The sequence below is a fragment of the Convolutriloba macropyga genome, chromosome 10 (assembly GCF_964194025.1).
Source record: "Convolutriloba macropyga chromosome 10, txConMacr16.3, whole genome shotgun sequence".
Classification (NCBI taxonomy): Eukaryota; Metazoa; Xenacoelomorpha; order Acoela; family Convolutidae; genus Convolutriloba; species Convolutriloba macropyga.
The window spans coordinates 12,048,527-12,073,241 of record NC_134477.1 but is presented as its reverse complement, the minus strand read 5'-3'; the positions used below and the strand labels follow the sequence as shown (position 1 = coordinate 12,073,241).

At 36.6% G+C, this 24,715-nt stretch overlaps 3 protein-coding genes across 4 annotated transcripts in view; all 3 read left to right on the top strand.

The window, feature by feature from the left end:
• Positions 1-24,715, top strand: part of LOC142348577 (catenin beta-like) — a 291,880-nt gene that overhangs the window by 100,372 nt on the left and 166,793 nt on the right. The gene's annotated exons all lie outside the window — the stretch shown is intronic.
• Positions 1-24,715, top strand: part of LOC142348575 (uncharacterized) — a 222,908-nt gene that overhangs the window by 84,194 nt on the left and 113,999 nt on the right. The gene's annotated exons all lie outside the window — the stretch shown is intronic.
• LOC142348499 (uncharacterized) overlaps positions 1-24,715 on the top strand; it is a 61,252-nt gene that overhangs the window by 2,538 nt on the left and 33,999 nt on the right. The window contains exons 2-4 of the mRNA XM_075399876.1: positions 5,215-5,443; positions 5,867-5,887; positions 5,968-6,052. Coding sequence (XP_075255991.1) covers positions 5,215-5,443; positions 5,867-5,887; positions 5,968-6,052 — 335 coding nt within the window. The remainder of the gene's footprint in view (positions 1-5,214; positions 5,444-5,866; positions 5,888-5,967; positions 6,053-24,715) is intronic.

Sequence of the window (24,715 nt, the reverse complement as noted above, 5' to 3'; positions counted from 1 at the left end):
TATTAAAAGTGATTTTCAGTATAGTCAAGGACTTGTTCAAATAATTTGAAGGTCTATGTAGGAGTGTCATAGTCCTACTAGGTTCTACTGGAGGGCTTATTGTTGATCTAGGTGGTCTGAATACGTTGTTAAATTACGAGCTCAAAAGTTATTCTTGTGCGTTTTCTTAAAAAGTGATTTTCAGTACAGTCAAGGACTTGTTCAAATGATTTGAGGGTCTATGTAGGAGTGTCACAGTCCTAGTAGGTTCTACTGGAGGGCTAATTGTTGATCTAGGTGGTCTCAGAAAGAAGTACTTAATACATTGTCAAATTTCGAGCTCAAAATTTATTTTGCGTTTTCATAAAAAGTGATTTTCAGTATAGTCAAGGACTTGTTCAAATGATTTGAAGGTCTATGTAGGAGTGTCATAGCCCTAATAGGTTCTACTGGAGGGCTAATTGTTGATCTAGGTGGTCTGAGAAAAAAGTACTTGATACGTTGTCAAATTTCGAGCTCAAAAGTTAATCTTGTGCGTTTTCATAAAAAGTGATTTTCAGTATAGTCAAGGACTTGTTCAAATGATTTGAGGGTCTATGTAGGAGTGTCATAGTCTTAGTAGGTTCTACTGGAGGGCTAATTGCTGATCTAGGTGGTCTGAGAAAAAAGTACTTAATACGTTGTCAAATTTCGAGCTCAAAAGTTATTCTCATGTGTTTTCATACAAAGTGATTTTCGGTATAGTCAAGGACTTGTTCAAATGATTTGAGGGTCTATGTAGGAGTGTCATATTTCTAGTAGGTTCTACTGGTGGGCAAATTGTTGATATAGGTGGTCTGAAAAAAGAGTACTTAATACGTTGTCAAATTTCGAGCTCAAAAGTTGTTCTTGTGCGTTTTCATAATAAGTGATTTTCAGTATAGTCAAGGACTTGTTCAAATGATTTGAAGCTCTATGTAGGAGTGTCATAGCCCTAGTAGGTTCTACTGGAGGGCTAACTGTTGATCTAGGTGATCTGAGAAAAAAGTACTTCATACGTTGTTAAATTACGAGCTCAAAAGTTATTCTTGTGCGTTTTTATTAAAAGTGATTTTCAGTATAGTCAAGGACTTGTTCAAATAATTTGAAGGTCTATGTAGGAGTGTCATAGTCCTACTAGGTTCTACTGGAGGGCTTATTGTTGATCTAGGTGGTCTGAATACGTTGTTAAATTACGAGCTCAAAAGTTATTCTTGTGCGTTTTCTTAAAAAGTGATTTTCAGTACAGTCAAGGACTTGTTCAAATGATTTGAGGGTCTATGTAGGAGTGTCACAGTCCTAGTAGGTTCTACTGGAGGGCTAATTGTTGATCTAGGTGGTCTCAGAAAGAAGTACTTAATACATTGTCAAATTTCGAGCTCAAAATTTATTTTGCGTTTTCATAAAAAGTGATTTTCAGTATAGTCAAGGACTTGTTCAAATGATTTGAAGGTCTATGTAGGAGTGTCATAGCCCTAATAGGTTCTACTGGAGGGCTAATTGTTGATCTAGGTGGTCTGAGAAAAAAGTACTTGATACGTTGTCAAATTTCGAGCTCAAAAGTTAATCTTGTGCGTTTTCATAAAAAGTGATTTTCAGTATAGTCAAGGACTTGTTCAAATGATTTGAGGGTCTATGTAGGAGTGTCATAGTCTTAGTAGGTTCTACTGGAGGGCTAATTTTTTATCTTGGTGGTCTGAGAAAAGAGTACTCAATACCGTACTCAATAATGTTGAATTAAAAAAATGCCCATTTGACAACGTATTGAGTACTCTTTTCTCAGACCACCTAGATCAAAAATTTGCCCTCCAGTAGAACCTACTAGAACTATGACACTCCTACATAGACCCTCAAATCATTTGAACAAGTCCTTGACTATACCGAAAATCACTTTTTATGAAAACATAAGAATAACTTTTGAGCCCGAAATTTGACAACGTATTAAGTACTCTTTTCTCAGACACCTATATAAACAATTAGCCCTCCAGTAGAACCTACTAGAACTATGACACTCCTACATAGACCCTCAAATCATTTGAACAAGTTCTTGACTATACTGAAAATCAATTTTTATGAAAACATAAGAATAACTTTTGAGCCCGAAATTTGACAACGTATTAAGTACTTTTTTCTCAGACCACCTAGATCAACAATTAGCCCTCCAGTAGAACCTACTAGGACTATGACACTCCTACATAGACCCTCAAATCATTTGAACAAGTCCTTGACTATACTGAAAATCACTTTTTATGAAAACGCACAAGAACAACTTTTGAGCTCGAAATTTGACAACGTATTAAGTACTCTTTTTTCAGACCACCTATATCAACAATTTGCCCACCAGTAGAACCTACTAGAAATATGACACTCCTACATAGACCCTCAAATCATTTGAACAAGTCCTTGACTATACCGAAAATCACTTTGTATGAAAACACATGAGAATAACTTTTGAGCTCGAAATTTGACAACGTATTAAGTACTTTTTTCTCAGACCACCTATATCAACAATTTGCCCACCAGTAGAACCTACTAGAAATATGACACTCCTACATAGACCCTCAAATCATTTGAACAAGTCCTTGACTATACCGAAAATCACTTTGTATGAAAACACATGAGAATAACTTTTGAGCCCGAAATTTGACAACGTATTAAGTACTCTGTTCTCAGACCACCTATATCAACAATTAGCCCTCCAGTAGAACCTACTAGGACTATGACACTCCTACATAGACCCTCAAATCATTTGAACAAGTCCTTGACTATACTGAAAATCACTTTTTATGAAAACGCACAAGAACAACTTTTGAGCTCGAAATTTGACAACGTATTAAGTACTCTTTTCTCAGACCACCTATATCAACAATTTGCCCACCAGTAGAACCCTACTAGAAATATGACACTCCTACATAGACCCTCAAATCATTTGAACAAGTCCTTGACTATACCGAAAATCACTTTGTATGAAAACACATGAGAATAACTTTTGAGCTCGAAATTTGACAACGTATTAAGTACTTTTTTCTCAGACCACCTATATCAGCAATTAGCCCTCCAGTAGAACCTACTAGGACTATGACACTCCTACATAGACCCTCAACTCATTTGAACAAGTCCTTAACTATACTGAAAATCACTTTTTATGAAAACGCACAAGAACAACTTTTGAGCTCGAAATTTGACAACGTATTAAGTATTTTTTTCTCAGACCAGCTAGATCAACAATTAGCCCTCCAGTAGAACCTACTAGGACTATGACACTCCTACATAGACCCTTAAATCATTTGAACAAGTCCTTGACTATACCGAAAATCACTTTTTATGAAAACGAACAAGAATAACTTTTGAGCCCGAAATTTGACAACGTATTAAGTACTCTTTTCTCAGACCACCTATGTCAACAATTAGCCCTCCAGTAGAACCTACTAGAACTATGACACTCCTACATAGACCCTCAAATCATTTGAACAAGTTCTTGACTATACTGAAAATCAATTTTTATGAAAACATAAGAATAACTTTTGAGCCCGAAATTTGACAACGTATTAAGTACTTTTTGCTCAGACCACCTAGATCAACAATTAGCCCTCCAGTAGAACCTACTAGGACTATGACACTCCTACATAGACCCTCAAATCATTTGAACAAGTCCTTGACTATACTGAAAATCACTTTTTATGAAAACGCACAAGAACAACTTTTGAGCTCGAAATTTGACAACGTATTAAGTACTCTTTTCTCAGACCACCTATATCAACAATTTGCCCACCAGTAGAACCTACTAGAAATATGACACTCCTACATAGACCCTCAAATCATTTGAACAAGTCCTTGACTATACCGTTCAACAAAAAATTTTCGGGACAAACAAATAAAAGTACATGCAGTGATAGCCTAGCCGCGAAAAATTGCACTGTTGATTAGCCATTTAGATGCCAAAACAATAGAGAACTTTGAAAAAAATACAAAATCTTGATTTACCTTTTTAAAGCAATCAAATGTATATATTATTGCGCATTTGATGATTCTGCTTAAATCATTCTTGTAAATTGTTTAAGTAATCTGACTGTAGATCTGCAAGAAGACTTTTGTTGTTGTGAGTGGTCAAAAAAAAAAAATCGAAAATGAACTTTCAAATAAGCCAAACTTTGAATAAAAATTTTTTTCTGAAACCAGAACAGATTTAATTGAACAGAACGCAAACCAAACACATTAATATTTCTTTTCCTTCTTATAAACCGTGCGCTTGTAGTTAGGGAATTATTTACCAGCTATCTAAGTGGTACTGACAGTTTCATGTTAAAAAAAGTGCTACTTTTATCTGATTCACATAAACCGCAATTTTTTTTCGAACTTCATTTTAGAGCTAATCATTTTTAATACATACGTAAGCATTGGTCTTCTTCGGAACAAAATCTCAGCTTTGACGCTTTTGATGGATTTTTAAGGTTGAATTTTTTTCTGCTCGATCAATGACATGAACTCTAAAAGATATCATTAGACTTCCAAAGTTCGGTACGGCCTTGGAAGAGGCGTAACAGGTTTTTGCAATTTCGAACTGTTTCGATACAAATTTTTTGACCATCAGGCCTACCTGCAGAGCAAATTAAAGTTCGAAAAAATTATCTTAGAAAAATTACAAAACTTGATACGGCCTTATACGGCACCGTACTAAGTTTTGTAATTTTTCAGAGATTTAAAAAGTTATACCCAGTGCCATAAAGTGACGAAAAAGTGACTTGTATGAGATAAGCGGTAGATTTAAAGTCGATTTTAGGACTTTAGAATTTACAAATTGGTAATTACATCAGTTGGCTACGGTGCCGTAGAAAACTTATTACGGCCTTATACGGTGCCGTACAAAGTTTTGTAAGTTTTTTATGGCAGCTTATAAGTCTTAGTAAGTTTTCAAAGTTTTGTCTACGGTGGGCAACCTGGGTACTATTGGGCATCACTTGATTAGGACAATATCAAGATCTTTCGATGATCTATAGTTTAGGTTACCGATAATTGATTTTTATAGTATAATGCTAGCTAACTTTCAAAAATAATTGTTTATAAATTTGTCTTTTTTGGTGCAAAATAATCAGCACAAATGTAACTCGATAAAAAAATATCAAATGCGCTTGATATCAACCATCACAATCCGTTTCAAAACATTAACAGAATAAATATAACCAACTGTCGATTGCTTCTTAAATTTTCAATTTTCAGATCGAAGGAAAGTTCCCCTGAAGGGCAAGCACAAACTTGACCCCATAACCTCTGTGGACCGGAAGAAGACGGCCTCGACTGAGCTGAAGAACAAAAAGTCAGGCGGCGGGACAAGTCAAAAGAGCAGACAGTCCAACAGGAGACAGTCGAACACTCTCAACTTAGCGCACAAGAAAGAAGCTGAGAAACAGAAACAGATGTTTAGAAGCACATTGGTCGACATTTTAATGTGAGTTTTCTTGAAAAAAATGGAAGCGTACTAATCAGATCTTTTCCGTTTGTGCGCCCTCCCCCCTCAATATGTTATGCATCCAGTTAAAGAGCACGTACCTGTATTTAGTACACCCGGATTACTCCCTCCCCGCTCCCCCCCCCCCCAGCTTTGTGGGTGCATATTATTTGCAACCCCCCCCCCCCCCCCCCCGAATGCACGTGCATATTTTTGCATAATTGTTTACTATGTAATGGAACGTGTTCACCCCTTTAGGGGGGGGGGGGGGGGGGGGGAGGGGGCAAAGGGGGGCGATTCAGTTTGTAGCTCTAGACCTTGTATCGTTTTAATTATGGTAAATCTACACCACTGTGAATATCTCTGAAACATGTTTCAAAGCTTCAAACATCTCTATCTAGAAAAATTATTTCTGTGTTTTAGCCCGAATGGCCAGTCCCTACAGTAAGTGATGGTTGTAATTTAGAAAGATTATACCTAAGATTGAAGTAGCTTTGAATGATAATATTTTTGTTCAATTACAGACAAGTCCAGACTTTGGAGCCCATTGGCGGTGAAAGCAGTACCAGCCAAAGTGCCAGACCAAACCAAGCTGAAAAAGATCTTATGGTCAGTTCAAACTTTCTAATGCTTCATCATAGGTACAAAATTTTTTGATTCCCCCTATCTAGCAACAAAAATGAATTGAGTTAAGTACAACTCGGCTATTTTACGTAAAGTTTCTCGCAGAGTTAAAAAGTCCTCAATTATCATATAACTCTAAATTTTTTGGTTAAAGTTTGCTAATTTTCAATTCTTTATACATTTGGATCTTTTCCGTTTGTGCCCCCCCCCCCCAGCTTAGTGGGCGCATATTATTTGCACCCCCCAGACGCACGTGCCATATTTTTACATAGTGATTTACTATGTAATGGCACGTGCTCCGTAACTGGGGGGAGCATGAGTATAACGTATTGGGGGGGGGGGGGGGGGGCAAAAACGGAAAAGATCCATAAATTTTTTTAAAAAAAATCAACATCAGGCTGAGTTTGAGAACAAAGTTTGATAGCTTGTCATTGGAATAGTTCAAGTGCGGTTTTCTACTACAAAGCTAAATACTATATGGATCTGGAAAAACTATGATAAAAGTTATTAATAGTAGCATCTATAAATGCACAATTTCTATGCAAATGTAAAGCATTAACAATTCCACGCTAACCCTTCGCGCTTGACCTTTTATTTTTTAATGGAAACTGAACTAAATGAGATCAAAAATTACAGCAGATTTGCTTTTGAGAATATAAATTAAAACAATTTGCTGATTTGCGGTTTAGAGGAAATACTAGCAATGATTACTATTGCTTTTAATTTTCTGAGAAGCTAAAGGGGTAGAAAAATGGTACATCTTGGATGCACCAGCAACATCTACTTACTAATTACAATGCAGAGGAAAATGCCAGATGGCACCATTGAACAATTTTTTCAATACAATATTAGCGGTAGGTTGTCAATAGAGATTGGCTAGAAAACAAGTTGCAGGATCGAAACTAAGACTTAGTACCAAAAAATATTACTGACAAGAACGTTCCATTCGTCTGTATCTGTACGTTAAGTAGGTAGATTTTCTACAATTTTATAGCTAATTTGATGTTTTCAAGCCAATAAATTTCATCTTTTGATAGCAAGTTTTGACGGCATAATACAAATTGAATCTAATGTTTATAAAAATTTATTAACTAAATCAAATTTTAAAACATCACAAACGCACTACACGCGTCTATTTCGCCATTTACTATTGTATTCATGAAGTCCAATTAAGTTTCGGAAATTGTTCCACATTAAATAATTTAGATAGCTTCAGATCAAAATTAAATTTTTTAAAACTTTTTTCAGCAATATTTGTTAAGTAAAAGGCAACGGCTTCTAGAAAATCTATTGTAAAAAATAAATGTATTAACATCAATTAAATCGAAAATTTCAATGAATTGAAAATTCTACTCTATCTTTTTGAACTAGACTTTCCTCTTTTTGAAACGGAATTTTCTGAAAATGTTTTGCAGAAATTTTTTAAAAGAACAGTTTTTGGTGTCAAATGATTAAAACTGCATAGCCAGGAGACAAAAAGTTTTAAAAGTTTGTTTTAAAGAAGTCACAATAAACAACTCTGCTGAAGTGACTCTCGATCTAATTAAAATCCAGCAAAATAAAAGGAAATACTAACGATATTAAAAATTGCTTTTAGTTTTAAGAGAAGCAAAAAGAGATAGAAAGATAGTACAGCCTGGTAGCACCAGCAACAACTTATCTCTAGTTACAAGGCAGCATAAATGTCAGATGGCGGTTTTGACGGCATTTTTATCAACAATTTTTTGCAAGTTGTGATACAGGAATTTCTAGAAAAAAAACCAGGATCAAAACTGAGTTTAAGTGTCAAGAAACGAAACCCATTGCAAGAATGTGTTCCATTCTTTTGCATCTGTAAGATTAGGTGTATAGTTTCGTACAAACTTTAATTGCTAATAGATGTTTGGAAGCCAATCAATTTAATCAATAGTATAGATTAGAGTGAAAATAAAATAGAATACTTTTAATCAAAGTCTCCAAATGTAACACAATTCAAACAAGCTACACCTGTTTACCTCCTGCTTTTACTATTCCATCGATGAAGCTCCATCAGTTTTAAAAGTCGTTCCTTACCAATTAATTATGAAAACGTCGGGTCAAAGTTTAATTTAAACACTGACCTGAAGTTAATTCAGCAAAACTTGTCAAAAAGTTGCAGATGTTTTCATCTTCAGCCATAAAGACATATTCTTTTAACTATACTGGGGAGTTCAATAATTCTTGCTTAAACAAAGATTCAAAAGTTGCAGATTTTGAGGAAAGACGTTTGCAAGTAATTTTTGAAACTAACTTTGGTAGCTACCTATTAGTTATTCTGTTTTTTCCGTAATAGGCTGATACAATCAGTTTTTGATCAACAATTCATAGTTTTTTTTTTCATATGCACATATTTTAAGTGAATATGTTTCTTATTTGCTAATATTGGGATACAAGGTGTCGAGTCTGATTTTGGGAAACAAATTTTTAAATGGTTTTTGATGGTTCCCTCCACTCACTAAAAAGTGGTGGCTGCACTTTAATTAAAATCTTGTTCCGAAGTTCAAATTTCGGCGCAAATTAGCTTTGTTTTTAGCATTAAAATTTTACGAGAAAACTATTTTACTGTAACTGCCCTTGTGAAAGTTGTTTGCATTATTTGAAAAGTGATCTACCTTTATTATTTTGTTACCTGATATGATTCCCTTTGACCGTTTGTTAAACCTAAAAAGGAAGTTTGTGGGCTGCGTTTTCTATTATTCATCATTTTGAGTTTTTGGGCTTTGTAAAACTCTTAAATATAATGTCTGTTACCGGCGTTTCTTCGAAAAAAAGTTTATCTCCGACATTTCTCTAGAACCAACCAGATTTGCAACTAAAGAAAAGATCTTTCGACAATGAGTTCAATTATTCAATTTGCGAACGTATAGTTCTCCCTGTGATCCGATCGTCTTACTTCAAGAGGGAAAAAGGATAATTTTTTCTTCTTAAATGTAAAATGCTTTTTATATAAAAAATTGTTGTGCTATATGAAGAATATATCACCTTCAAGGCGACGGCAGATTTACGAAAAAATTTTAAACAAATTTATCAAACTGAGAATTAGTGAGATCCCCAGTGATTGTGGAATTTTTATCGTGTAAGATCTGATAAGATGCTGACTAAGAATTTTTATCGTGTAAAATCTTATCAGATCTTACACGATAAAAATTCTTCTTATCAGATCTTACACGATAAAAATTCCTCTTACCAGAATTTTTATCGTGTAAGATCTGATAAGAGGAATTTTTATCGTGTAAGATCTGATAAGACATCTTATAAGATAAACATTCCTCTTATCAGAATTTTTATCTTGTAAGATCTGATAAGACATCTTATAAGATAAACATTCCTCTTACCAGAATTTTTATCGTGTAAGATCTGATGAAAAAATTTATTCAAAAAGTAAGCAGTTGATTCTCAATTTATAAGACAATTAAAAAGCATTTTAAAATTTGGGACTGAAAATTGCAACTTATTGTTTTAAAAAAATGGTGAAAGTGGAATTTTTGCCTCAAATCTTAAATCAAAAAATATATTTTCGCAAAAAATGTCTTGAAATAACAAAAACTTTTATTTAACAAAGAGCAATCCTTGATTTAATCCAGTTTTTTCTCTGTAATTGAGACTTTTCTGTGAGTCCATTCACTTTGAATCATTATTATGTTGCAAGTGTCGCAAAAAACAAATTTTACTACACTTTTGAGACTGATAAAAAGACAAAATTCCTGTAAAAATGTTGATCAAACGTTTTGACTTGCGATAACATAACATTTTTCACTGATTCAAGGTGTACGTGGCGAAAATCGTAAATGATCAGATATCTCAAACTTCTAATCGGTTCTAAGGTCAACCTATAGCAGAATGGCACTTCAGCGGAAGTTTTCACACCGTTTAAAGACAAAAAAGGGGTTCCAATATTTTTTGCCTTAAGAAAATTTTTCTCTCAAGTCTTTACGGAAAGATTCATATGAACTTTGCCGTGGATAACATATTTGAAATACTCGTTTCCACAACAATAGTTCAATGATCAGTTCAATGGTTTATGCTGTTCACCCCAAGGGTGAATGATGTGGTAAGCACTAAAGAAGTTCATACAAATGCATCCAGTACGTTCCAGCGTATGATATATAATGATTTAATCCAATTTTTTTTCTGTAAATGAAACTTTTCTGTGACTCCATTCACTATGAAATTATGATTATGTTGAAAGTGCCTTGAAAAACAAAGTTTACTACTCTTTTGAGACTGATAAAAAGACAAAATTCCTGTAAAAATGTTGATCAAACGTTTTGACTTGCGATAGCATAACATTTTTCACTGATTCAAGGTGTACGTGGCGAAAATCGTAAATGATCAGATATCTCAACCTTCTAATCGGTTCTAAAGTCAACCTTTAGCAGAACGGCACTCCAACAGAAGTTTTCAAACCGTTTAAAGACAAAAAAGGGGTTCCAATTTTTTTTGCCTTAAGAAAATTTTTCTCTCAAGCCTTTACGGAAAGATTCATATGAACTTTGCCTTGGATAACATATTTGAATTACTCATTTCCACAAAAATAGTTCAATGATCAGTTCAATGGTTTACTCTTTTCATACCAAGCTTGAATGATGTGATAAGCACTAAAAAAAATTCATACAAAAGCATCCAGTACGTTCCAGCGTATGATATATAATGATTTAATCCAGTTTTTTCTCTGTAATTGAGACTTTTCGCTAAGTCCATTCACTTTGAATCATTATTTTGTTGCAAGTGCCGCAAAAATCAAATTTTACTACACTTTAGAGACTGATAAAAAGACAAAATTCCTGTAAAAATGTTGATCAAACGTTTTGACTTGCGATAACATAACATTTTTCACTGATTCAAGGTGTACGTGGCGAAAATCGTAAATGATCAGATATCTCAACCTTCTAATCGGTTCTAAAGTCAACCTATAGCAGAACGGCACTCCAACAGAATTTTTCAAACCGTTTAAAGACAAAAAAGGGGTTCCAATATTTTTTGCCTTAAGAAAATTTTTCTCTCAAGCCTTTACGGAAAGATTCATATGAACTTTGCCTTGGATAACATATTTGAATTACTCATTTCCACAAAAATAGTTCAATGATCAGTTCAATGGTTTACTCTTTTCATATCAAGCGTGAATGATGTGATAAGCACTAAGAAAAAATTCATACAAAAGCATCCAGTACGTTCCAGCGTATGATATATAATGATTTAATCCAGTTTTTTCTCTGTAATTGAGACTTTTCTGTCAGTCCATTCACTTTGAATCATTATTATGTTGCAAGTACCGCAAAAATCAAATTTTACTACTCTTTTGAGACTGATAAAAAGACAAAATTCCTGTAAAAATGTTGATCAAACGTTTTGACTTGCGATAACATAACATTTTTCACTGATTCAAGGTGTACGTGGCGAAAATCGTAAATGATCAGATATCTCAACCTTCTAATCGGTTCTAAAGTCAACCTATAGCAGAACGGCACTCCAACGGAAATTTTCACACCGTTTAAAGACAAAAAAGGAGTTCCAATATTTTTTGCCTTAAGAAAATTTTTCTCTCAAGCCTTTACGGAAAGATTCATATGAACTTTGCCGTGGATAACATATTTGAAATACTCGTTTCCGCAAAACTAGTTCAATGATCAGTTGAATGGTTTATGCTGTTCACCCCAAGGGTGAATGATGTGGTAAGCACTAAAGAAGTTCATACAAATGCACCCAGTACGTTCCAGCGTATGATATATAATGATTTAATCCAATTTTTTTCTGTAAATGAGACTTCTCTGTGACTCCATTCACAATGAAATTATTATTATGTTGCAAGTACCGCAAAAATAAAATTTCAGTACTCTTTTGAGACTGTTAAAAAGACAAAATTCCAGTAAAAATGTTGACCAAACGTTTTGGCTTGCGATAACATGACATTTTTCACTGAGTCAAGGTGTACGTGGCGAAAATCGTAAATGATCAGATATCTCAACCTTCTAATCCGTTTTTAAGTCAACCTATAGCAGAAAGGCACTCATAAGGAAGTTTTCACACAGTTGAAAGACAAAAAATGGGGTCCCAATATTTTTTGCCTGAAGAAAGTTCTCTCAAGCCTTTACGGAAAGATTCATATGAACTTTGCCGTGGATAACGTATTTGAAATACTCATTTCCACAAAAATAGTTCAATGATCAGTTCATTGGTTTATACTGTTCACCCCAAGCGTGAATGACAGGATAAGCACTAAAAACTTCTCAGAAAAGCATCCAGTACGTTCTAGCTTTTGATAAATAAGTATTCAATCCAAAATTTTCTCTTTAAATGAGAGTTTTCTATGAGTCCCTTAACTTTGAATCCTTATTATGTTGCAAGTACCGTAAACAACTGTTTTCAATATAATTCGGAGACTGTTAAAAAGTTAAAGTTCGAGTAAAAATGTCGATCAAACGTTTTGACTTGCGATAACAAAACATTTTTCACTGATTCAAGGTGTACGTGGCGAAAATCGCAAATGATCAGATATCTCAAATTTCTAATCGGTTCTAAGGTCAACCTATAGCAGAATGGCACTTCAGCGGAAGTTTTCAAACCGTTTAAAGACAAAAAAGGGGTTCCAATATTTTTTGCCTTAAGAAAATTTTTCTCAAGCCTTTACGGGAGGATTCATATGAACTTTGCCTTGGATAACATATTTGAATTACTCGTTTCCACAAAAATAGTTCAATGATCAGTTCAATGGTTTACTCTTTTCAAACCAAGCGTGAATGATGTGATAAGCACTAAGAAAAAATTCATACAAAAGCATCCAGTACGTTCCAGCGTATGATATATAATGATTTAATCCAGTTTTTTCTCTGTAATTGAGACTTTTCTGTAAGTACATTCACTTTGAATCGTTATTATGTTGCAAGTGCCGCAAAAATCAAATTTTACTACTCTTTAGAGACTGATAAAAAGACAAAATTCCTGTAAAAATGTTGATCAAACGTTTTCACTTGCGAAAACATAACATTTTTCACTGATTCAAGGTGTACGTGGCGAAAATCGTAAATGATCAGATATCTCAACCTTCTAATCGGTTCTAAAGTCAACCTATAGCAGAAAGGCACTCATACGGAAGTTTTCACACAGTTTAAAGACAAAAATGGGGTCCCAATATTTTTTGCCTGAAGAAAGTTCTCTCAAGCCTTTACGGAAAGATTCATATGAACTTTGCCGTGGATAACATGTTTGAAATACTCGTTTCCACAAAACTAGTTCAATGATCAGTTCAATGGTTTATGCTGTTCACCCCAAGGGTGAATGATGTGGTAAGCACTAAAGAAGTTCATACAAATGCACCCAGTACGTTCCAGCGTATGATATATAATGATTTAATCCCATTTTTTTCTGTAAATGAGACTTCTCTGTGACTCCATTCACAATGAAATTATTATTATGTTGCAAGTACCGCAAAAATAAAATTTCAGTACTCTTTTGAGACTGATAAAAAGACAAAATTCCAGTAAAAATGTTGACCAAACGTTTTGGCTTGCGATAACATAACATTTTTCACTGATTCAAGGTGTACGTGGCGAAAATCGTAAATGATCAGATATCTCAACCTTCTAATCCGTTTTAAAGTCAACCTATAGCAGAAAGGCACTCATACGGAAGTTTTCACACAGTTTAAAGACAAAAAATGGGGTCCCAATATTTTTTGCCTGAAGAAAGTTCTCTCAAGCCTTTACGGAAAGATTCATATGAACTTTGCCGTGGATAACGTATTTGAAATACTCGTTTCCACAAAAATAGTTCAATGATCAGTTCATTGTTTTATACTGTTCATCCCAAGCGTGAATGACAGGATAAGCACTAAAAACTTCTTACAAAAGCATCCAGTACGTTCTAGCTTTTGATAAATAAGGATTCAATCCAAAATTTTCTCTTTAAATGAGAGTTTTCTATGAGTCCCTTAACTTTGAATCATTATTAAGTTGCAAGTATCGCAAACAACTGTTTTCAATATAATTCGGAGACTGATAAAAAGTTAAATTTCGAGTAAAAATGTCGATCAAACGTTTTGACTTGCGATAATATAACATTTTTCACTGATTCAAGGTGTACCTGGCGAAAATCGTAAATGGTCAAATATGTCACCCTTTTAATCCGTTCTAAACTAAACTTATAGCAGAGCGGCACTCCTACTGAAAGTTTCCAACAGTTGAAAGACAAAAATGCGGTTCAATACTTTTTGCCTAAAAATAATTTTTCTCCCGATCCTTTACGGAAAGTTTCATATAAACTTTGCCGTCGATAACGTATTCGAAATGCTGTTTTCCACAAACATACTAAAATGATTATTTCAATGGTTTAATCTGTTTACACAAAGCGTGAATGACGCGGTAAGCACTAAAAAGATCATAATACAGCATCCAGTACATTCCAGCTTATGATATTTATTGCCTTAATCCAATTTTTTCTCTGAAAAACCCTGGCTTCTATGGTGAGGTGGGAATATTTTCTCACTTCGCGGTACAGGCTTCTGGTATCCAGTAGCTACCAATTGAACTTATTGTGCTCCCAAAATTACGTGGGAGCCCCAGGTTTTTGTAGTTTTCCCAGAATTTGCGAAAAAGTTAGGTGTATCAGGAACCCAAAGAATGGGGTATGGCGCAAATATTTGATCATTTTTTCCAAACAACTGTACCAAATTGAACAATCAAGTTCGCGTTTTGTTGGTACTGATCCGTTCTTGCATGCCAAGTGAGTGGTCTTTATAATCGGAACGGTGAAAAAGTGATTCAAGTTCAATTAAAAAAAAACGTTGAAACATGAGGTCATGTTGGTATCACCTAAAATTCGAACCCAAAAAAACATAGTAACCCTACATATTAGTGTTCCTTAGAGTCTTTGGATAGTGGAGAGTATCCCTATACATATTTCTGTACAGTTTTGTGGCGTTGAAACGGCCGTTTTTGTCCTGTAGGAGCCAAACCGCGCGGAAAAACAAATAATTTCTCAAATTTAATGGCTAAGTGGTGTTTTGCCCAATTGAACAATTTTTCTGGTGTGCTTTTTGTGTTTTCTAGGCACTATTTAAGTTCCTGAAGCTATTTGTACCTTTTAATGCGGTTAACTCAACAAATTTTCTTTTTTCATGATTTCGGCAAATTTTGGTGAGTGTTGTTTTGTGTCAAAACACACAAAACATCATAGCCTTCATGGCGAGGTGGGAAATTTTTTCCCACCTCCCCATGAAGGTTTTCTGTGACCCAGAAGATGGAAGTGGACCATAATTACACCCACAAGTACTCCGGCAACGCTGTTTCACCTTGTTTTACGTCGGTTCCGGAGATTTTGGGCTTCGCTGATAGCCCAAAAATTGGGGTATAAAACAGTATTTTGTTAATATCTTCCAAAGTACTGAACCAAATTAAACGGGAGTGGTCGCATTTTGTTGTCTATGAACCCCTCTTGCTTGCAGTATTTGGTTGGTCTCTCAAATCGGCCTTATCAGAAAGTTATTAATGTTTAAAGTTCAAAAAAGTCGAATTTTTGGGCTGTTCTGGTTGACCCAAATTTCGGTACAACAAAACACGCGATTTACCCAACAAGTGTTAGTGTTTTAGAATCCCCAGTTAATGGGGAGTCTACCCATATATATTTTGTATGTAGTTTTCCGTAGTTCGGGTGGTGAATTTTGGCGATTCGTGACCAGTACTTGTCCTATTTAGTCATTTGGTACGGCACCTTTATGTTAGAATTTCTCCTCCTAGAGTGAACCGATTTTTGATCTATTTGTTGATTTGAACTCAGCTTGAGCCGTACTTGAATCACTGTAAATAGCGTTTTGTTTCTTTCAGCCGTTTTTGAGAAGTTGGCCAGGACACTTACCTCCATTTTGGCCAATTCGTGTCCGGTACTTTTCGTGAAGCTACATATTAGATCAACAAGACTGGCTATTTTAGACTGGACAGTTAGTTCGTTAGACTCGATCGATGATGGGGATTGTCCCCATATATATTTTACAGGTAGTTATAATGAGTTGTTATCGGTTATAGAACAGAAACAGGACCAGAAATAGGTCATTTTGATCATTTGGTACGGTACCTTGATGTTGGAATATCTCCTCGTAGAGTGAACCGATTTTGATCTGTTTATTGATTTGAACTCAGCTTGAGCCGTACTTGAATCCCTGTAAATAGCGTTTTGTTTCTTTCAGCCGTTTTCGAGAAATTGGCCAAGAAACATACGGTCATTTTCATCAGTAAGTGACTGGTACGTTTCACGTTTCTACATGTGAAATGTTGAAATTCATTACTTTGACTCCACGAATAGGCTCGTTGAACTCCATTTGTAATGGCAAATCTCCCCATATATATTTTCTACCTCATTTTATGAAGTTTTGATGGTCAATTTTAGCTCTGAATGTGGGGTATCTCTCTTCTTGGGTCAGTTGGTACGGTACCTTATTTTTGCTATAACTCCTCGAAGAATGCACCGATTGGGCTCATTTTTTAATGCGTGTCTTGAGCAGTGCTACAATTGGTACTAAGGCGTTTGTTTTTGTTCAGCCGTTTTTGAGAAATTGGCCAGGAAAGTTGACCCCAGTTTGACCTCCTGAGGAGAGAAACACTACTTTGCGTACGATATTTAACTTGTTATATCTCGAGTTAGACTGCAAATTTCAGTGTTTCAGATTATTTCAACTGGTTGGATCTTTTAAGTTCATGACGTTGTTATTTTTATTATTATCATTGTTATTGTTATAGTCATAATTATATATTACTATTAATTTAAGGTGAGGGCTTCTAGCCCCATGAGGTGCACCCTGGCCCCTTGTCCCGTTGAGACGCCGGTTAGTCGGTTTCCCCCCTTGCAGGGCTTTGGTGCACCCCATGTTGGGGATGTTGGTGCGCTGAGGGTTTTTTGGAGTGTGTTGTAACAATTATATTAGTCCTTTTCGGGATAATGTTGGTCATTTGTGTAATGCTGTCTCCTAAATATGTAATAGCCTCAACCCTTTTCAGATCTCTTGTTGATAACTTGTGCACTTACGCTGTTGTTGTTACTTCTGTCATCGCTATTCCTCTTCTGAAGAAGCTACTGTCAACTGAATTGGGTGAGTTGAAATCAATTATTCAATCAGTTAATTTAATTTAACTGAGCCGTGTATTGAAACCATGTGCAATGCATTTGGTGTAACAAACAAGAAGTGTTCGTATTAGTAGCATGCGTGCAATTTTGATGTGTGTTAGGGGCGCTACTCTTGTACGCCTGAGTTGTTTGTTGGCGCTACTCTTGTACGCCTGAGTTGTTTGTTGGCGCTACTCTTGTACGCCTGATTCGTTTCGTTGTCCAATGCCCCTCTTTATCAAAATGCACTTTACTTTATCAAAATTAAACAATTAACTTTTGTTTTTACAGCGCTACAATGAGGTAATAGACTTCTTTAGTTCAACCAACTGTAAAAATGGTGGCAAAGTTGCAATTTAAGAAATTAAGGTATGTTCTCGGTTGTTGTAATTGCAGTACTGGAACTTCTTACTATAGTAAGGAAAGTTAAGAGCCCAAGTAATTAAAATAAACTGAGGGCCCATATGTAGAAATGTGAGCATCCGAGTAGGATCTAAAACCGAAGGTAGTTTCAGTTTTGGTTGCCCAGGGAAAAACTTCTAAATACGTTGTCAAATTTTGCGCTCCGAAAACTCTCTATTGGCGGTTTAAGAAAAAGTGTTTTCCACTCTAGTCAAGGACTTGTTCAAATGAATTGAGGACCCACATACGAGTGTGAGCATCCGAGTAGGATCTAAAACAGAAGGTAATTTCAGTTTCGGTTGCCCAGGGAAAAACTTCTAAATACGTTGTCAAATTTTGCGCTCAGAAATCTATCTATAAGCGGTTTATCGAAAAGTGTTTTCCACTCTAGTCAAGGGCTTGTTCAAATGAATTGAGGACCTACGTAGGAGTGTAAGCTTTCGAATAGGTTCTTAAGCCGAAGGTAATATCAGTTTCGGTCGCCCAGGAAAAAACTTCTAACTAAATACGTTGTCAAATTTTGCGCTCCGAAAAGCATCTATAGGCGGTTTAACAAAAAGTGTTTTCCACTCTAGTCAAGGACTTGTTCAAATGAATTGAGGACCCACATACGAGTGTGAGCATCCGAGTAGGATCTAAAACAGTAGGTAATTTCAGTTTCGGTTTCCCAGGGAAAAACTTCTAAATACGTTGTCAAATTTTGCGCTCAGAAATCTATCTATAAGCGGTTTATCAAAAAGTGTTTTCCACTCTAGTCAAGGGCTTGTTCAAATAAATTGAGGACCCACATAGGAGTGTGAGCATCCGAGTAGGATCTAAAACAGAAGGTAATTTCAGTTTCAGTTGCCCAGGAAAAAACTTCTGAATACGTTGTCAAATTTTGCGCTCCGAAAACCATCTATAGGCGGTTTAATAAAAAGTGTTTTCCACTCTAGTCAAGGACTTGTTCAAATGAATTGAGGACCCACATAGGAGTGTGAGCATCCGAGTAGGCTCTAAAGCCGAAGGTAATTTCAGTTTCGGCTGCCCAGGGAAAAACTTCTAAATACGTTGTCAAATTTTGCGCTCAGAAAACTATCTATTGAAGGTTTAACGAAAAGTGTTTTCCACTCTAGTCAAGGACTTGTTCAAATGAATTGAGGACCCACATAGGAGTGTGAGCATCCGAGTAGGATCTAAAACAGAAGGTAAAGTCAGTTTCGGTTGCCCAGGAAAAAACTTCTGAATACGTTGTCAAATTTTGCGCTCCGAAAACCATCTATAGGCGGTTTAACAAAAAGTGTTTTCCACTCTATTCAAGGACTTGTTCAAATGAATTGAGGACCCACATAGGAGTGTGAGCATCCGAGTAGGATCTAAAACAGAAGGTAATTTCAGTTTCGGTTGCCCAGGGAAAAACTTCTAAATACGTTGTCAAATTTTGCGCTCAGAAAATTGTCTATTGAAGGTTTAACGAAAAGTGTTTTCCACTCTAGTCAAGGACTTGTTCAAATGAATTGAGGACCCACATAGGAGTGTGAGCATCCGAGTAGGATCTAAAACAGAAGGTAAAGTCAGTTTCGGTTGCCCACGAAAAAACTTCTGAATACGTTGTCAAATTTTGCGCTCCGAAAACCATCTATAGGCGGTTTAACAAAAAGTGTTTTCCACTCTATTCAAGGACTTGTTCAAATGAATTGAGGACTCACGTAGGAGTGTGAGCATTCGAGTAGGTTCTAGAACCGAAGGCAATTTCAGTTTCGGTTGCCCACGGAAAAACTTCTAAATACGTTGTCAAATTTTGCGCTCCGAAAACCATCTATAGGCGGTTTAACAAAGTGTTTTCCACTCTAGTCAAGGACTTGTTCAATTGAATTTAGGACCCACACAGGAGTGTGAGCATCCGAGTAGGATCTAAAATCGAAGGTAATTTCAGTTTCGGTTGCCCAGGGAAAAACTTCTAAGTACGTTGTCAAATTTTGCGCTCCGAAAACTATCTAATAGCGGTTTATCAAAAAGTGTTTTCCACTCTAGTCAAGGACTTGTTCAAATGAATTGAGGACCCACATAGGAGTGTGAGCATCCGAGTGGGATCTAAAACCGAAGGTAAAGTCAGTTTCGGTTGCCCAGGGAAAAACTTCTAAGTACGTTGTCAAATTTTGCGCTCCGAAAACCATCTATAGGCGGTTTAACAAAGTGTTTTCCACTCTAGTCAAGGACTTGTTCAATTGAATTTAGGACCCACACAGGAGTGTGAACATCCAAGTAGGATCTAAAACCGAAGGTAATTTCAGTTTCGGTTGCCCAGGGAAAAACTTCTAAGTACGTTGTCAAATTGTGCGCTCCGAAAACTATCTATAAGCGGTTTATCAAAAAATGTTTTCCACTCTAGTCAAGGACTTGTTCAAATGAATTGAGGACCCACATAGGAGTGTGAGCATCCGAGTAGGCTCTAAAACCGAAATTAATTTCAGTTTCGGTTGCCCAGGAAAAAACTTCTGAATACGTTGTCAAATTTTGCGCTCAGAAAATTGTCTATTGAAGGTTTAACGAAAAGTGTTTTCCACTCTATTCAAGGACTTGTTCAAATGAATTGAGGACACACATAGGAGTGTGAGCATCCGAGTAGGCTCTAAAACCGAAATTAATTTCAGTTTCGGTTGCCCAGGAAAAAACTTCTGAATACGTTGTCAAATTTTGCGCTCCGAAAACCATCTATAGTCGGTTTAACAAAAAGTGTTTTCCACTCTAGTCAAGGACTTGTTCAAATGAATTGAGAGCCCACGTAGAAGTGTGAGCATTTGAGTAGGTTCTAGAACCGAAGGCAATTTCAGTTTCGGTTGCCCACGGAAAAACTTCTAAATACGTTGTCAAATTTTGCGCTCCGAAAACCATCTATAGGCGGTTTAACAAAGTGTTTTCCATTCTAGTCAAGGACTTGTTCAAATGAATTGAGGACCCACACAGGAGTGTGAGCATCCGAGTAGGATCTAAAACCGAAGTTAATTTCAGTTTCGGTTGCCCAGGGAAAAACTTCTAAGTACGTTGTCAAATTTTGCGCTCCGAAAACTATCTATAAGAGGTTTATCAAAAAGTGTTTTCCACTCTAGTCAAGGACTTGTCCAAATGAATTGAGGACCCACATAGGAGTGTGAGCATCCGAGTAGGATCTAAAACAGAAGGTAAAGTCAGTTTCGGTTGCCCAGGGAAAAACTTCTAAATACGTTGTCAAATTTTGCGCTCAGAAAATTGTCTATTGAAGGTTTAACGAAAAGTGTTTTCCACTCTAGTCAAGGACTTGTTCAAATGAATTGAGGACACACATAGGAGTGTGAGCATCCGAGTAGGCTCTAAAACCGAAAGTAGTTTCAGTTTCGGTTGCCCAGGAAAAAACTTCTGAATACGTTGTCAAATTTTGCGCTCCGAAAACTATCTATAAGAGGTTTATCAAAAAGTCTTTTCCACTCTAGTCAAGGGCTTGTGCAAATGAATTGAGGATCCACGTAGGAGTGTGAGCATCCAAGCAGGTTCTAAAGCCGAAGGTAAAGTCAGTTTCGGTCGCCCAGGAAAAAACGTCTAAATACGTTGTCAAATTTTGCGCTCCGAAAACCATCTATAGGCGGCTTAACAAAAAGTGTTTTCCACTCTAGTCAAGGGCTTGTTCAAATGAATTGAGGACCCACATAGCAGTGTGAGCATCCGAGTAGGATCTAAAACCGAAGGTAATTTCAGTTTCGGCGGCCCAGGGAAAAGCTTCTAAATACGTTGTCAAATTTTGCGATCAGAAAACTATCTATAAATGGTTTATCAAAAAGTGTTTTCCACTCTAGTCAAGGGCTTGTTCAAATGAATTTAGGACCCACGTAGGAGTGTAAGCATCCGAGTAGTTTCTAAAGCCGAAGGTAATGTCAGTTTCGGTTGCCCAGGAAAAAACCTCTAAATACGTTGTCAAATTTTGCGCTCCGAAAACCATCTATAGGCGGTTTAACAAAAAGTGTTTTCCACTCTAGTCAAGGACTTGTTCAAATGAATTGAGGACCCACATAAGATTGTGAGCATCCGCGTAGGATCTAGAACCGAAGGTAATTTCAGTTTCGGCTGCCCAGGGAAAACTTCTAAATACGTTGTCAAATTTTGCGCTCAGAAAACTATCTATAAGCGGTTTATCAAAGTGTTTTCCACTCTAGTCAAGGGCTTGTTCAAATGAATTGAGGACCCACGTAGGAGTGTAAGCATCAGAGTAGGTTCTAAAGCCGAAAGTAATGTCAGTTTCGGTCGCCCAGGAAAAAACTTCTAAATACGTTGTCAAATTTTCGCGCTCCGAAAACCATCTATAGGCGGTTTAACAAAGTGTTCTCCACTCTAGTCAAGGACTTGTTCAAATGAATTGAGGACCCACATAGGAGTGTGAGCATCCTAGTAAGATCTAAAACCGAAGGTAATTTCAGTTTCAGTTGCCCAGGGAAGAACTTCTAAATACGTTGTCAAATTTTGCGCTCAGAAAATTGTCTATTCGCGGTTTAACAAAAAGTGTTTACCACTCTAGTCAAAGACTTGTTCAAATGAATTGAGGACACACATAGGAGTGTGAGCATCCGAGCAGGATCTAAAACCAAAAGTAATTTCAGTTTCGGTTGCCCAGGGAAAAATTTCTAAATACGTTGTCAAATTTTGCGCTCAGAAAACTATCGATAAGCGGTTTATAAAAAAGTGTTTTCCACTGTAGTGAAGGGCTTGTTCAAATGAATTGAGGACCCAGGTAGGAGTGTGAGCATCCGAGTAGGCTCTAAAACCAAAAGTAATTTCAGTTTCGGTTGCCCAGGGAAAAACTTCTAAATACGTTGTCAAATTTTGCGCTCAGAAAACTATCGATAAGCGGTTTATCAAAAAGTGTTTTCCACTCTAGTGAAGGGCTTGTTCAAATGAATCGAGGACCCACGTAGGAGTGTGAGCATCCGAGTAGGCTCTAAAACCAAAAGTAATTTCAGTTTCGGTTGCCCAGGGAAAACTTCTAAATACGTTGTCAAATTTTGCGCTCAGAAAACTATCGATAAGCGGTTTATAAAAAAGTGTTTTCCACTCTAGTGAAGGGCTTGTTCAAATGAATTGAGGACCCACGTAGGAGTGTGAGCATCCGAGTAGGCTCTAAAACCAAAAGTAATTTCAGTTTCGGTCGCCCAGGAAAAAACTTCTAAATACGTTGTTAAATTTTGCGCTCCGAAAACCATCTATAGGCGGTTTAACAAAAGTGTTTTCCACTCTAGTCAAGGACTTGTTCAAATGAATTGAGGACCCATGTAGGAGTGTGAGCATCCGAGTAGGTTCTAAAGCCGAAGTTAATGTAAGTTTCGGTCGCCCAGGAAAAAACTTCTAAATACGTTGTCAAATTTTGCGCTCCGAAAACCATCTATAGGCGGTTTAACAAAATTGTTTTCCACTCTAGTCAAGGACTTGTTCAAATGAATTGAGGACCCACATAGGAGTGTGAGCATCCGAGTAGGATCCGAAACCGAAGTTAAATTCAGTTTCGGCTGCCCAGGGAAAAACTTCTAATTACGTTGTCAAATTTTGCGCTCAGAGAACTATCTATAAGCGGTTTATCAAAAAGTGTTATCCACTCTAGTCAAGGACTTGTTCAAATGAATTGAGGACCCACATAGGAGTGTGAGCATCCGAGTAGGCTCTAAAGCCGAAGGTAATTTCAGTTTCGGCTGCCCAGGGAAAAACTTCTAAATACGTTGTCAAATTTTGCGCTCAGAAAACTATCTATAAGCGGTTTATCAAAAAGTGTTTTCCACTCTAGTCAAGGGCTTGTTCAAATGAATTGAAGACTCACGTAGGAGTGTAAGCATCCGAGTAGGATCTAAAACCGAAGGTAATTTCAGTTTCGGCTGTCCAAGTAAAAACTTCTAATTACGTTGTCAAATTTTGCGCTCAGAAAACTATCTATAAGCGGTTTATCAAAAAGTGCTTTCCACTCTAGTCAAGGACTTGTTCAAATGAATTGAGGACCCACGTAGGAGTGTAAGCATCCGAGTTGGTTCTAAATCCGAAGGTAATTTCAGTTTCGGTTGCCCAGGGGAAAACTTCTAAATACGTTGTCAAATTTTGCGCTGAGAAAACTATCGATGAGCGGTTTATCAAAAAGAGTTTTCCACTCTAGTCAAGGGCTTGTTCAAATGAAATGAGGACCCATGTAGAAGTGTGAGCATCCGAGTAGGTTCTAAGGCCGAAGTTAATGTCAGTTTCGGTCGCCCAGGAAAAAACTTCTAAATACGTTGTCAAATTTTGCGCTCCCAAAAACCATCTACAGGCGGTTTAACAAAAAGTGTTTTCCACTCTAGTCAAGGACTTGTTCAAATGAATTGAGGACCCACATAGGAGTGTGAGCATCCGAGTAGGCTCTAAAGCCGAAGGTAATTTCAGTTTCGGCTGCCCAGGGAAAAACTTCTAAATACGTTGTCAAATTTTGCGCTCAGAAAACTATCTATAAGCGGTTTATCAAAAAGTGTTTTCCACTCTAGTCAAGGGCTTGTTCAAATGAATTGAAGACTCACGTAGGAGTGTAAGCATCCGAGTAGGATCTAAAACCGAAGGTAATTTCAGTTTCGGCTGTCCAGGTAAAAACTTCTAATTACGTTGTCAAATTTTGCGCTCAGAAAACTATCTATAAGCGGTTTATCAAAAAGTGCTTTCCACTCTAGTCAAGGACTTGTTCAAATGAATTGAGGACCCACGTAGGAGTGTAAACATCCGAGTTGGTTCTAAATCCGAAGGTAATTTCAGTTTCGGTTGCCCAGGGGAAAACTTCTAAATACGTTGTCAAATTTTGCGCTGAGAAAACTATCGATGAGCGGTTTATCAAAAAGAGTTTTCCACTCTAGTCAAGGGCTTGTTCAAATGAAATGAGGACCCATGTAGAAGTGTGAGCATCCGAGTAGGTTCTAAGGCCGAAGTTAATGTCAGTTTCGGTCGCCCAGGAAAAAACTTCTAAATACGTTGTCAAATTTTGCGCTCCGAAAACCATCTACAGGCGGTTTAACAAAAAGTGTTTTCCACTCTAGTCAAGGACTTGTTCAAATGAATTGAGGACCCACATAGGAGTGTGAGCATCCGAGTAGGATCTAAAGCCGAAAGTAATTTCAGTTTCGGCTGCCC